The sequence below is a fragment of the Pteropus medius genome, unplaced genomic scaffold (assembly GCF_902729225.1).
Source record: "Pteropus medius unplaced genomic scaffold, Ma_sr-lr_union100, whole genome shotgun sequence".
In the NCBI taxonomy this organism is placed as follows: domain Eukaryota; kingdom Metazoa; phylum Chordata; class Mammalia; order Chiroptera; family Pteropodidae; genus Pteropus; species Pteropus medius.
In genome coordinates this window covers 4,031,447-4,046,194 of record NW_024340693.1, presented here as the reverse complement: position 1 = coordinate 4,046,194, position 14,748 = coordinate 4,031,447, and the positions used below count along the sequence as shown (strand labels likewise).

Below are 14,748 nucleotides of genomic sequence, written 5' to 3'. Positions count from 1 at the left end.
GATCTATCGATGGAATGGTGGCAGGACCTAGATTAACGGGGATAACAATAATAGTTACAAGTGTGGGAGCAGACGAGCCTACCGAATGCCGAAGGCTGTGTTTTAGGGGTGACTGCAGCTTGTTGAAGAGGAATAGGAACCAAAGGAAGAAGGACGAGAATCGGTAGTTCAGAGAGAGAGACCCCACGCCGCTGCAGTGTGCCTGGAGGCACGGCGCCCTGATTTCCCCGCCCCGAGCACAGTTTGACCCTCTCAGACATCATCTCGCTCAGGCGGTCATTCTCCTTTGAGGGCTGTCCATGAACGTGTCACTTGAATGTGCATTTTTGTGTAACAGAAATATGCCTCCTCATTTACTTTCTGAAAAGACTAACATATAGGCCATGAGGTCAGGCTATAGGTGGCAAGAAATTATATACCTTAACGAACCTTTTACCCAGCTGGGGGTCGAGAACATTGTCGATACCCTGTGTCTACCTGTGGATCTGCTCCCTCTGCCTTCCCACCCGAAGTACCAATTAGTAAATAAAGCACCTTTATTTTGTGTTTATCATTTGCCTAAAAAATAGTTTTATCAGATATATGTACCCCCAAACAAGATACAGTTCAGTTTTGCTCATTTTTGTGCTTCTGGTACATCCATCGTCATTGCTGTCTAATATTCTACTATGTGACTTCTATAGTTTATTTCTCTTTTACCTTTTACAAACATTAGCGCCGTTTCCAGTAATTATTGGGGCATATGTCCCCAGTGTAGAAATGCAGGTGTCTACAGGGTATACACACTGGACAGTGAGAATTCTGGGATTCTGATTATTTCTATATCGAACCAACTCATTCCAGCCTTCATGCCTTTTAACCTATTTCATATTTTCTCTCTCCATGTCTCTTTGGAATGCATTCTGGATCCACGTTCTAGATCTTTCTCCTAGTTCACTAATTCTAGTTTTCGCCGTATCTAATCTGCCGTTTAAACCATCCACGGAGCTTACTTCAATAATTACATTTTCATTGTAAAAGTTCCATTTGCTTCTTTTCCAAATAGACTGGTTCGTTTTGAATGACTTCTCATTGTTTGCTCATTCTTTATGGTTCCATTAAAAAAAAAATCTTTGCGCATCTAGTGCACGATTGTTCTGTATTTATGTACCTGATAATTCCAGTACCCGAGGCTGTCTTAGATCAGTGTCCTCAGAACCAGATCCCGAGATGAAGATTTCTGGGCCAGGAAGTGCTCCCAGGAGAAGCCAGTGGGGAGCGAGGGAGTAAGGAAGACTAAAAAGCCAACTGCGGGCATGATTTCAGAAGTCCTAGACTCATGAGGATGCCAGGGAGTTTCTGGAGCAGAATGTACTCTGCAAAGTCTGTCACCCCTGAGGGCAGGATTGCTGACCCTTCATATCCTGCACCCATCAGTAGCTGGGAGCTGCCTTCCCACCCCCCCACCCGGCCAAGCATGAGAACTCTCAGGCACTTCCAGGTCTCTCGTCCGGGTCCAGGGTGGTGCTCAGAGAGGACACATGTGAGCCCTTAGCAACAAAGAATTCAAAAGCAAGAGGGTGGGCACCCAGCGCTGGCAAACGGGATTCCGAGAGATCTCTGTGGATGCCAGTGGCTTCTGCTATAGGAGTCACTGGCTGGGCACCTCCTATGTGTTTATCTTGGTGTTGAGTTTGTGGTAAACACCACAGACTAAGATCTCTGACCTGGAGGGAGAGGGAGGAGTGAGAAGTAGGTCATCTGGAAAGGTGGCTGACATACACATCATGTCAGACCAGGGGCTGGCAGATACTACCAGGTGGCCACACCTGGCCTGCAGCCCATTTTCCGTAAGATTGGATTTTACATTTTAGGGTTATCAAATACAAAAAGAAGACTATGTAACAGAGACCTAGATGGCCAAAGCCTAACATGTCCTATGTGACCCTTACAGAAAAAGCTTCTCAATCCCTGTGTTCAATAGTTGAAACGGGGCAAACAGTGCCACACTGCCTCCCTGGGGAGTACTAGGCTTTGGTCTTGTGACCTGCTTTCCTTTCTCAGATCACAAGATTTCCACACATGCCATTTCTGCACAGAGAGCAGGTTAAGAAGATTGAGTCCAAACCTTGTTTTTTGCAATTATTTTGGTCGATAAGATGAATTCTGAGTTTCCAAATTTTTTCAGCCAGGAAGGAATCATTGCCTCCACTTTCACTCAGTGAACTGTGTCAGCCTGCAGGTCAACACATATTAACTACAGCCCTAGGGCCCCCCACATTCGGAACCCAAGGGCCAGATGTCCTTGGCCACGTGTTCGTCACATGGTGTAAGGAAGACCAATGTCACCTTTCCGTCTAGGAGCATGATCAGTGCATCTTCCCAGCTAGGTCGAACTGACCAGTGGTCGAAACAGCGTGTGCCCCGGGGGGCCCTTTCACGACACTGTTTTGTGGTCTTCGTCCACCACACTGGGCTACGAGCTCCCCAGAGGCCCTCCGTGCCCTGGGTACTCAGGTTCCATGACCTCTGTGTGAGCCACGTGAGCACAGAAGTAGCACAGTGCCAGTCTTGTCCCCAGAGCCTGGGACATCAGGGCGCCACTCAGCCCTTGTGCAAACGGAGTCACTGGGACCTTGCCCAGACTCGTGGGAGGCAGCTCCCCGTCTGCTCCTGGTCTCGGCCCCACCCTGCGGTTGCTTCCCATCCCCCTTCAGGTTCTGCTGAACGTTCCGCAGCACAAAATAAAATGTCGAAATTCGTTACCTCTGCATAAAAATTCCGTGAGTTTTAGACCTATTAAACGCTCATCTTAAATGAGTTAGAAATAGTACATCTTGATCCTGCACTTGCAAAAAAATGAACTTAAACGGGATGAAATGGATTTTCTAAAAATATTGACACATTAGAAGAGTAAAGAAATGATTATTGCAACTCGCACCAGGCCAAGAGATCTGAGTGAATTAAAAAGTAAAACAAAAACGCTGTCAAGACTAATCTTTTTTCTAACAGGGTGGCAAAATGAATAACTGAAGACTTAGCATATTGAAATCTCACAGTGGAGAGGTAGCTTGCTTCTGGAAAACCTTACCGGCAGGTGTTCTCCACTGTGTTCCCAGAATTCCCAGGGCTTGGCACGTCCCAGGCCTCAAGTAAGAATCTGAGAGACTGAGGAAATCTTAAGAAGCAAAACAAACATAAGTAAGCCAAGCTGTAGTGCGGACCCCAGATCAGGAGCGGGTTGCTTCGTATGGTTCGCATCCAGCCTCATGTCCACGTAGTGACAGGGACATTCTAGCCCACAGGACCAGGACTCCCTGGCATGGGCCGCGCTGACATCTCAGTGACCACCCCACCTCAGGGCAGAGGACAAGCTGCTTTGTCTGGCTGGAGCCCCAATCAGACGTCACTGTCTTGTGACAACCTACTCTTCTCCCTGCCGTCTTTCCGTGAGCCGAGGGTGGCTCTTGACCTCAGCACCCCCCCGAACATGAACCTGTGTTCTAAGCAGGTAGGGGTGCGTAAAGCACCAGAGGCGGCGACCTCTGAACAAGGCCGCGGCCCTGGACTCAGGGTCCCGAGTAGCTGAACTGCTCGTCCCTGAGCTCGGGGGTCCCCGTGGTGGGGCCTTGGACTTGTGGACTCACTGCTCAGATCTCGACTGGAACATCTCACACTCGGTGTCAGCCTGGAGTCGGGTGGGCCGGTCTGCTCTGGTCTGAAACGGACTCGGTTTCTCTATATGCCTCTGACCAGAATAACTGAGTATAAGAGGCCACGAACTCCCGTCCCTGTCCCCACACCCCTCTGCCATGTCCCCACTCCTCGACTCTGACACTGGCCGTGGGACATCCACATGTGTGACACAAGCAGGGCCTGGTGAGACTTTGTCGGGAAAATTCCAAGGTTAGAGAAAACACCTGTCAGATGTGGGGCAAAACCCTCACACGGTTAGAAAACACAGAGATTCGTGGCAGTGGCCCCAAAATGGGTGTGATCTAGATAGCAACGCAAGAACCCGTGGGCGACATTCGTGGACACTTCTGCAGTCTTGTGCAGGACGATAAAGGAGACACGTGTGAATGGTGACCACCCGCCGGGGCAGGCCCGGGTGTTTGTGGCGCCCCCCAGTAGCAGGTGCAGAGAGGTCGTGACCAAACCCAACCAGACCGAGGACTTCAGAAGCGACCAGAGGTCCTGCTGCTCAAAGTTCACAGCCACAACCCCAGGGTCAGCCAGTTCGACCTGACTTATCTGTGTGTCTACAGGTCATGCTGCCACTTGCTGTCGCTGGGACAGTTGGATGGCTTCATTTCATTTATTTACCTTTGTTCCCAAACAGAAACAGCTTCGCTTTATCTGGTTTTGTGAAGTTACGTGTGCTGATCATACATCGAAGAAGTTGGGGGGAGGGCAGGCCATCGTGAGGGTGGACGCTTGTGCTGGGCCCCTGGGTGCTTGTGCTGTGCACACACAGCGGCGGTGCAGGTGGGCGGTGCAGGTGGGCAGTGCAGCTCCCCTGGCGTGAGGGGCACAGACGCAGCAACCGTGTGGCTGTCGCCTCTGAGGTCTCTGACGGTGACAGACAGCAGGTCAAAGCGCACTCTGTTCACCGGGCCGGCCTGGGTCCCGGTGGGCGGAGCCGCATCTCCCGGGGAAGAAATGGAGCGCGTGTTCCTTCTGTCCACGGTGATTTATGCGCCTCCCCAGAGGGTTTCAGGTTGGGATGTCCGAGGGGCCTGGGCAGTAACCACATGAAAGGCGGGAGGGGTCGGGATGAAATGATTTCATCAGGGAGGCCGCCGCCGGGACAGTGGAGATGGCCTTCGGTGGGAGGCAGTCAAGGTCGAGGCGACACACGCACCGTCCGGGGCCCTCGCTGCTGTTCCGCGGCCTTTTTCTCCCCATTTCAAAACCATGGAAAAGGGCAAAAGCGTGGTGAACGCACGAGAGAGACGGGCTCACGTGGCATTCCGCGCCGGAGATGCCGCACTGGGGGACCGCGCCCCACGCTGCCGGCACCTGACCCCTGGAGTTCGGGGGCGCGAATGTGGCCAGCCGCGAACTGGAGGTGCGGGTGGAGCCCTGGGGCCCTCGGAGGGGTCCGCTTGGGCCTCGGTACCAGCGACGGAGCTGGGCCAGGGAACAGCAGCAGCCTCTATGCGAGCAGGGGACACACACACGGCCACCCCACCTACGGAAAGGTGGTTTTCTATTGTCCTCTCTCCAACGTCAGAGGTCGTGTAGTGCCGGGTGATGCTGTGTCGTACTGAAGAAAGAGGCAGCGACCAACTCTGAGGGGTTTGTGGGGATTGATCGGGCCAAGGGCCCTCGGCGCCCTTCGCAGCGTTGGAGGGGCCCCGCCAGTCTCCATGCGGCATGCCGCTGCCACCTAGGACAAGTGCCTGGAGGGGTGTGTGCGTGCACGCACGTGTGTGCATGTGTGGGTGTGCGCATGCGTATGCACGTGCACGCGTGTGTGACGGGTCTCACCGTTCACGTGTGAACTGATCTAATGCTCATCTTCCCCAGCGTGTCACGCCTGCCCTCTTGTGGCTGCTGTGTCTTGGCTGCATTACTGCAGCAGTAGGGGGGGCGCTGGGCTCCTGCCGCCCTGTCTGGCTGTGCTACACCAGTGTCTGCGGACTCTGGCCACGCCAGGCCCCCTCCAGAGACCCATCAACATGCTTCTCGCTGGTGTTCCCTTGACCGCGTCTCCATCCCGTTCCATCTTCCAAAAAATATCTTCTGCTTGCATGCTTCTATTTTTATTTACAATTTTTCTCTGTGGAGGTATAATTGGCATATGGCATCATAGTCGTTTCGGGTGTGCAACATAATGATTGACATTTGTGTGCATCGTGAGACGATCACATTACGTCTAGTTAAGAGGATTAGTCTGGTTTTATCGAGGTTTCCGCAGGGAGCAGGATAAACATATGTGTTTCATTCACCACATGTGAGTGGAAGTCCACGCCTAGATTATTATTACGTGAATCGATTGGAATGATGCTAGCCGAAACGATTTTCTAACTCATCCTGTAAAACCTACAAGGTGGCCCCTAAATCAGTTCATTTCTGCATTCTAGTTCCTATGGAGTTTCAATCTTGCTTGACTTCTATCCTCATTATCTTTCTAGAAGATTCAAGTTTATTTATTTATTTATTTATTTATTTTATTTATTTATTAGGCGAGGCAACCCTTGGTTGACCTCACAGATTGCAAGGACCTTGCCATCTTACAATCCCTTATATTTTATTTATTTTTTTTTACGCCTACAGCACCTGGTCTTCCTAGGTGGTCTCCCATCCAAGTACTAACCAGGCCCGACCCTGCTTAGCTTCCAAGATCAGACGGGATCGGGCTTGTTCAGGGTGGCATGGCCATAGATGAGGATTCAAGTTTAAATAAAAGTTAATGCCGGTTAAAGCAACCACTCCAGTGATGAAGAAAATATATAGTCTTTGTCTTTTTTATTTCTAACTAGAGTAAAAAAAAAAAACATACCGTTCTCACAGTTCTGGAGTCTAGGGAAAAAAAAAATACCGTAACACTTACCATCCTTACCATTTTTAAGTGTGTAGTTCAGCAGCATTACATACACACATACTGTTGGGCCACCATCACCAACATCACCTCTAGAACTGTCCATTTTGCAAAACAAACTCTGTCTGCATGAAAGACTAGCTCCCCATCCCCCCCGCCCCTGGAGACCTGCGTCCTGCTGTCTGTCTCTATGAATCTGACTGCTCTGGGTGCCTCATACGAGAGCTGTCACACAGTGTTTGTCTTCTTGTGACTGGCTGATTTCACTTGGTAGAATGTCCTCAAGGGTCATCCACAGTGTAGCATGTGACAGGGTGTCCTTCCTTTTTAAGGCGGGGTAGCATTCTGTCGTGAGTGTGTACCACGTCTCATTTATCTGTCCATCCATCGATGGGCACCTGAGTTGCTTTGGGCGACAGTGAACATCGCTGCTATTGTACACGGGCGTGCAAGCATCTCTTCAAGTGCCTGCTTTCCTTGTTGGGACATGTGCCCAGAAGCGGGGTTGCTGGATCACGGGGGTAAAGCCACGTCGGATGCCGTCCGTCTTCCACAGCTGCTGCACCCTCTACCAGGAGCGCACAAGTTTCCCCTTTCGCCGTCATCTTGAAAAGGAGTAAACACTCCTTTCGAATAAAACCTCAAAAACAGAAATGAAGGAAACTCACCCGTACCTTACCCTCCCCTAATCACCACCAGCGTTTGCTTTTCTCCACCTTTAAACGCAAATGCAGCTTCCCAGCAGGTCCAATGGGGGGCCCCGGCGCTGGGCTGCCCTCTGCAGGCGGGGCTGGTGCTGCAGCGGCCGCGCCTGAGGGAGTGGACAGGTGGCTTGGCGCCCTCCGCCCTGCGGGGACCCACGGGGACCTGTGGGTGGGGGCTGCCAGGGGCCGCTGGGCGGCAGTGGAGAGCCCGGGCTTTTCTGGTGCTTACGGATGTCTCCTGCAAAGCTGGAGGCAGACGTTCTTCCAGAACATTCCAGGAAAAGTATCGGGATGAGTCTAAGTGGGACAAAGCATCGCCGAATGTCGGGTTTGATTTGCAGCAAGATCTGCTGAGCTTGTCGGGAATGCAAGGGGTCCACCCGTCCTGCAGCGCCTCCCAGCCTCTCGGGCGGGTTTCCCCAGGTATCCCGCACAGCAGGGCCCTGGCAGGCACGCACGTGCACCTCCCTGTCCCCTCTGCCCGTGTCTGGCCCAGGTGGGAAGGGCCCGAGGCCAGATCTTCACCTGGAGTCCAGTTCGCAGGGGCCATGGGTTGTGGCTGTTCCAGGCCTGCTTTCTGCCCCCACGTGGCCCTGTCCCCCTTCCCTGGGCAGGCCCGAGGAACAGGCGGCCATCGGGGAGCAGGAGGCTGCCTCATATCCCATTTCTCAGGATGTTCGGAAGAGTCAAAAGCTCGCTCTGGCCTCCTGGGCCTCAGAGGGCCTGGATCCCTGTCTCACCAATGTCTGTGCAGATCGGGGTCCCTCTGGACACCCCTGAATGAAGCCATGCTGGCGGCAAAATGAGAACTGGGAAGAGCATGACTTTCCCACCGAGGAGCTGTCTCTCGGCCTTGGTGCTGAGTGGAGGGGAGAGACCAGTCCTCGTGGAGTTTGAAGCTCAAAGTCACACCGCTGTGTGGCCTTAGAGCTCCAAGCCGAGAATTCAGATTGGTCCCTCAGCCAGCAGTGTCTCCAGGTGTCTCCAGAGGCAAAGAGCATACAGCCTCTGGGTCGACCCTCGGACTTATAAACAAGCCTTTTCTTGTGGTCCTTTTGTTGAGATTCCCTCGATGAGGTATGAAGCATCTGTTTGCCGGCAGCTCCGTTCTCTCTTGATTTTAGCTAAGACGCTAGACAACACATGACACAACTAACATAAACTTCTCGATGAACGGGCTCAGGAGCCACAGCCGAAAATCGCAAGACACGTGAGACACCAGGCATTAGGAGCTCAGCGAGCCGACCTGCTTCATCTGTAAACAATTTTTTTTCTAAAAAACTTAATCGTGGTAGAATGCACATAAAACCTACTACCATAGCACATTTAAGGGTACAGTTCACTGATGTTAAGTATATTCCCATTTGTCTCCATAACTCTTGTCACCTTGCCAGATGGAAACTGTTTCCATTTAACACTAACCCCCCGCCACCCAGCCCCGACTCCCACCACCTACCTTCTGTCTCCACGGTTTCGACAGCACTGGGGGCCTTGAGTAAGTGGGATCGCACAGGAGCTGCCCTTTTGTGATGGGCTTATTTCACAGAGCACAGTGTCTTCCAGGTTCACCCCATGTCGTGGCAGGTGACAGGTCGAATAATATTCTGTTGTTTGAATGGGAATTTGTCTGTGGATTGGCCCATCTGCGGGCACTTGGGTCGCTTCTGTCTCCTGGCGGCTGTGAACAGCCCTGCACCCAGCACGGGTGTGAGGGTCTCCCAGGCTCTGCTTCCAGTTGTTCCGGGTCTGTTTGCGGCAGGAAGTGGAATCCCGGATCACGTGGTGGTTGTATTTTTAACTTTCTGAGAAGCCAGCCAGCTGGTCGCCGCAGTGGCTGCACGTTCTATACAGTCCCCGCACCGGGCGCAGGGGCACGGGTCTCCCACGTCCTCACCTGCCCTTGGTGTTTTTCATGTTCTTTTGATGGCAGCCATCCTGACGCGCGAAGTGGCATCTCTGTGGTTTTGACTGTCGAGTCGCTCCTGATGGGCAATGCTGACCTTTTTTTCGTTTTAAATTTGCTTTTGAATACTCAGCGATCGCGCCCTCCTTTTTTCCAGAAAAGAGATGAAGTTGCTGGAGCAGTCGGGTTCTCTGAAAGGCGCTCTGAGCGCCCATCAGCAGCTGTCACTCATCTCCGGTTGCAGGGACATCCAGGAGGCAGTAGAGGGCGCCATGCACATTCAGGTGAGTCGGGGCCGCGGCGTCGCCGGCGGGGGGAGGGACCCCGCGCCTCACGCGGAGGAGACAAAGGCTGTTAAAAGGTATGGACATCAGAATTGCGTTGTGTGACCGGAAACGCTGTCCCCAGAACGCTCCTGCGTGCGCTCTCTGCAAACTGCGGTGACGCCGCTGTCTTTCGGGGGCGCTGGGATTTGGAGCCAACTGCCGCTCGGAGTCTGTGTTACCCTCCCACGGCCTGAGCGCACCCCGTTTGCGTATCTAAGCAAAGGCTTACAGGAACTACCTGGAAAACTCGGGGTATAGATCTGGCTTTTGAGGTGTAACACCCACTGCCGCAGGTTAAGCAGATTCGCCCAGAACTGGCAGCGCCCCTCCGGGTACCCCGGGACTCTGCGTTCTGACGCTTGATCCCTCCGTGTACCCCGAGTCGCCCGTCTCACCGTCCCCGCGAGGCGACCAGCTGGACGTCGGGAGCAGCCCCGGCCCCAGCAGTGTCCAGCCGGCAGCGGCTCTGGGGTTCGGTCCGTGCGGGAAGCCAGGCCCGCCCGGTGCGGCCTGACGCCCTGAGGCCGCCAGCGGACGTGGGCGGTCAGAGCCCGCTCGCGCTGCAGTCCCCGCCGCGGAAGCGGCTGCGGGGGCGCGGGGTGCGGGGTCAGCTCTGGGGACACGGGGTGCGAGAGGCTGCGGGGGCGCGCGGTGCAGGAGGCTGCGGGAGGCTGCGGGGTGCGGGGTCGCTCGGAGATACGGGGTGCGAGGCTGCGAGGGGCGCAGGGGAATGCCGCGAGGTGCGGGAGCCGGCTCTGGGCACGCAGTGCGAGGAGACTCGCGAGGGCGCGGGGTGCGAGGCGCCGAGGGCCCTCGCTGGCGCTTTGTGGCGGCGCTCGTGCGCGGGCGGGACAGTGGTCGAAGCGGGGAGGCGGCCGCCCAGCACCCGCCGCCTTGCGGAGCCGCTGTGGCCCCGCAGGTTTCTCAGTGATGCGCCCCCTTCCTGCTGGCGGGGGAGCCGCGCTGCTCGCGTCCCAGGGGCCCCGCGTGAGGCAGGGCTCCGCCTTTCCAATGAGAAGGTGAAACCGGTCCTTTTCGGGGTCCTTTCACAGAGGACATTCACGTGATGGACATGAAATGCTGTCGTTACGCACGCGGCGTGACTGACACGTGACCATGCGACCGCCACTCTGTCCTGCTTTTGCATTTCGCACAAACTCTTTCTTAGGCTCTCAGGAGCCGCTCGGCCCCGGCGCCTGCGCCCGTGGCCGTGGGGACGTTTCGACTTCGCTTTCCCCGGAGCCCGGGCGCGCCCGCGGCCGGCGTCGGAAGCCTCATCTCCCGCCTCCGCCACGCATTCTGAGGCCTTCGGGTGCGTTTGTGCCCCATGCAGCGGCACACGTGTGGCTCGTGGTCCCACAACGTGACCCCTGTTGTGTCCTTTTCTTTGAAGTGATCTTTGTAAAGCTTACTTACAGATTTTCCAGCTGGAGCGATCGTCCAGTCATGCCCCAGGGACCATCCGTAGGTCTGCGTTAAATTTCTTTGTCTCCTGGTCCCATTTAAAAATAAAATAGATGCTGTCGGATGGCTTCTATACTATCATGATTGAATTAGGTTCAGGCTCAATGTTTCTTTCCCAAACAGTATATTATTTTTTTTAAAAAAAATGGAGCACCCTCCACAATACGAGAACCTAAAGATGACTTGACTGTGACTAGCCCTTCCATGGGATAATTTCGGGGCAATGTCCTAACTTATAATGCATGTCAAGTGCTTAGCACAGTACTCGGCACACAGAACATGCTTAATAAAGTTATAAAAAATTATTTCGTAGTGTGCCCGCTTGTGTACAATTTTGGCAGTGGACAAATGACACTGGACGAGGCATGTTGTTCCGCGTGTGTCAGGTGCTGAGCACCGCTCCTGAAGGTGGGCCCCTCTTTTCTGGAATGACTGGACGAGGCAGGTGACATTTACAGGCAGAGCAGCCCTGAGTCAGGCGGTGCGGGGAGAGGCAGCCAGAGGGAAGTGGTGTCCGCCCTGCGAGGTTTAATTCCCTTGAAGGGTCATGCTCTGTCCTTCCAGACACACAGAGGGGCGGGCAGGGGGCTAGGGGGGGGGTATGACCAGACTTTGGAAGGCTGGGGCCTGCTTGGCCTTAGACAGGTGGCTTTGGGGGCTGGGGCCAGGGCACAGGTGGGGACAGGGTCTCAGGAAGAGGTGAGCAGAGGGCAAAGGAGCCCATGAGTGCTCCAGACCGAGTGAGGAGAACAGCGTGAGGAGGCGTGGAAAGGCCGGCGGAGGGAACCGAGCCGGGAATGCTGAGAGCCGCCCTGGGGAGCCGCGTGGATGACACCAGCCGACATTTGCCAGGTCCTGGAGGGGCGCACAGCTGCCCTATCCAAGTGTTCTCGTTCAGAAAGAGGGAGTTTGGGTTTCGTTCCGTGTCCCGATTAGAATCCTCCAGGGAAGGTGTTTCGTAGGAGACTGAAACCAATCAGCAGGGAAAACCAGTCAGAAAACCAATCTTCCATTTCTGTCTGTTGCCCTGACTGACCTTCTTGGGCATGTTCCCACGTTTCTTTATGTGACATATGGCGAATTCGATTTGCCAGATTTTGAGACTAATGAATATTCATTCTGTCTGGTTTACCAAACTAACGAGTAAATAACCCCCCTCCCCCACATCAAAGCCCGCCTCATGTTGTACCATGTGTTTGTTAATTTCTATTAGGTTTCTAACAATCCGGGAATGTTCAAAACATATTTTATAGAAAAATAAAGTTTACAGAAATACTGGTCCGTGATTCCAAAAATGTTTTAATACTTTTGCGTTACCATTTCTCTCGTTTATTTTCTCTCTCCCTCTAACAGACTTGGCATTACGCTGTAAATCGAATTTTGTATCATGGTTTTTATTTAAAACCTAGAACATTTCTTGCAGCGTGGTTTGCCCAGGACTTTGTCAGATGGAAGTATAGTTTTTGGACTTATAGCACTTGTTACATTTCTTACGTGATGTTTAACCTGATAGAACCTTCCGTTTAAGAATGGCACCCGGGCTGGAATCCGAAGGGCCACCCCCCACCCCACCCCGGTGCTCCCGACCCCTCGCCAGCCGCACCTCTCGTCAACCCTTAAAACTCCTCCAATTTGTTAAAGGGAACATTCTCACTGTAGAAAACCTAAACTAGGCTCTTCGGAGACATGTTTTTTATGAAAAGAAAATCATTATTACTTTAGGGAATTGCTCAAAAGCGGGAGGCAGCACTTCTTAGTTTACATCGCTGCTCCCCGCTCTTCAACTGCAAACGATCTGGCTGTAGGCCGTGCCGTGTCCGTGAGCCAGCGCCCCCGAAATGTGAACCTAAGTCTCCCCGGTGGTTTGCCTTCCGCCCAACCCGCCCCCCGAGGCTGGACCAAGGCTCGGAGTTCCCTCACGGTCTGCTGAGCTGTGGGCGCATGCAGGAGCCAAACCTGAATTGCTAGACCTTAGTGCAATTTTGAAATCAAACCTTGCCTGGCAAGAAAAGCTACTATCCTGGAAAAATAAGTCTGTCTGAAAAGCCTGACTAAAGCGTTGACTCTTCAAGAGCTTAAGGCTCATTAGCTGTGATCCAGAGGCTTGATCTAATCTCTGGGGTTTAAGGCTTGAGCCGGGGGTAGCTGGTAGGAGCCCTGGGAACAGTTGATGGAGTTCTGACGTTTAAGTGGTGTTCCCTTGCACAAAATCAGGGCAGCAGACGAAACTGGAGGTAGATTGTATTACCCACAGAGATAAGCAGAATTTGCATTCTGCACTTTACCTTTAAAATTTAGAAAACAGGTCATTTTGATAAGGACTCTGAGACCTCGTCAGCAGTTGCAGGAAGTGGTGATTGTAAATTCTAACACTGTTTTAAAATTTTTATGTTTCCTTAAACAGTGGAAGCTTGGTGGACTTTGGCCTTGGTTCAGCGCAGCTCGGAATAACCCTTCTCTCACGGAGGTGCGGGTGGGGATGGGGGACTTTTGGGTGGCACCAGGCGTGTGGGATGCCAGCACTGAGGCTATACAGAGTGTTCCCTGAACACGAATTTCACTTTTCCTGTCCCACGTGCTTAAAAGAATCAGATTTACTGAGGTGTGCTTTACACAAGCTAAAATTCATCCATTTTAGTGTTCGGTTCCACGTGTTCTGACACATGCATACCATCACTTTCAAGCTTTGCGGCATCCCATTACCCCCACCCTGAAGTTAACCTCCCCGCCCCCCACAACCCCTCCATCTGTTTCTTGTCCCATAGTTTTGGCTTTTCCATAATGTTATACAAAATGGAATCATCCTGTCTGTAAGCTTTGCGTTTGGAGTCTTTCTCAGAGTAAAATGAATGTTACACGCGCACGCGCCGCCTCGGTTATCCGTGATTTGTTTCTTTTCGTTCATGAGTCGTAGTCCACAGTTCGTCTATCCATGCACCAGTGGAAGAACATTCGAGTTGTCTCCGGTTTTTAGCAATTACGAAGAAGGCTGGTGTAAACATTATTATATGAACATTTGTTTTTATTTCTTTTGGGTGAACACCTAGGAGTGGAGTAACTAGGCGTAAGGGAAGTGGATGTTTATCTTTGTAAGAAACTGCAGAACTATTTTCGAAAGCGGCTCTCCTGTTTTGCATTTTCGTGTGCATTACGTGAGTGTCAGTTGCTCTACATCTGGGAGTATTAAGGTGAGTCCCCCCAACCTCACGTGCATGCAGTACTACAGTTTTAATTTGCATTTCACTGATGACTAATGACATCAAGTATCTTTTCCTATGTTTATTTGCTATTCATGTAACCTTCCTTGGTGTAGCGTGTCTTCAAACCTTTTGCTTATTTTTTAAAAATTGGGTGGTTTTGTTTCTTATTGAATTTCGAAATTTTCTGATGAATATATTCTGGCCAAAAATTCTTTGTCCGGTATGTGTTTTGCAAACATTTTCTACTAATGTTTTTGTTTTCTTAACAGCGACTTTTGAAAAACAGCAGTTTTCATTTTCAGTGGAGTCCAATTTAACATTTTTTTTCTTTTATGGATTATGCTTTTTCTGTTTTCTCATCGGGACTTTATCTGACCGAAGGTCACAAAGATTTTCCTCCTGTATTTTCTTTTAGAGGCTTTATAGTTTAATATTTTACATGTATGTCTACTATCCATTTTGAGTTACTTTTAATATGAGGTAAAAGGGCATTCAGTTTTTATATCATTTTTTGAGACTATCATTTCTTCATTGAATTGCCTTTGAATTTTGGTCAAAAATCAACTGACTATATGTGTGAGGGGTTTTTCTGGACTCTGTTCTGTTCCACTGATCTGTGGGTCCA

The 14,748-nt window shown here is 52.0% G+C and overlaps 1 protein-coding gene, 1 long non-coding RNA gene and 1 other non-coding gene across 3 annotated transcripts in view; 1 reads left to right on the top strand and 2 right to left on the bottom strand.

Annotated features, from left to right (window-relative positions):
- LOC120602846 (uncharacterized) overlaps positions 1-9,294 on the bottom strand; it is a 12,929-nt gene extending 3,635 nt beyond the window's left edge. The window contains exons 1-2 of the long non-coding RNA XR_005652862.1: positions 8,687-9,294; positions 3,071-3,157 (exon numbers count right to left, since the gene is read on the bottom strand). This is a non-coding gene — a long non-coding RNA (uncharacterized LOC120602846). The remainder of the gene's footprint in view (positions 1-3,070; positions 3,158-8,686) is intronic.
- CRYL1 (crystallin lambda 1) overlaps positions 1-14,748 on the top strand; it is a 62,727-nt gene that overhangs the window by 5,439 nt on the left and 42,540 nt on the right. Inside the window, exon 3 of the mRNA XM_039863109.1 lies at positions 9,291-9,417. Coding sequence (XP_039719043.1) covers positions 9,291-9,417 — 127 coding nt within the window. The remainder of the gene's footprint in view (positions 1-9,290; positions 9,418-14,748) is intronic.
- On the bottom strand, positions 6,253-6,371 carry LOC120603093 (5S ribosomal RNA). Its single transcript, XR_005652961.1, has one exon. It is a non-coding gene; the product is annotated as a 5S ribosomal RNA (ribosomal RNA).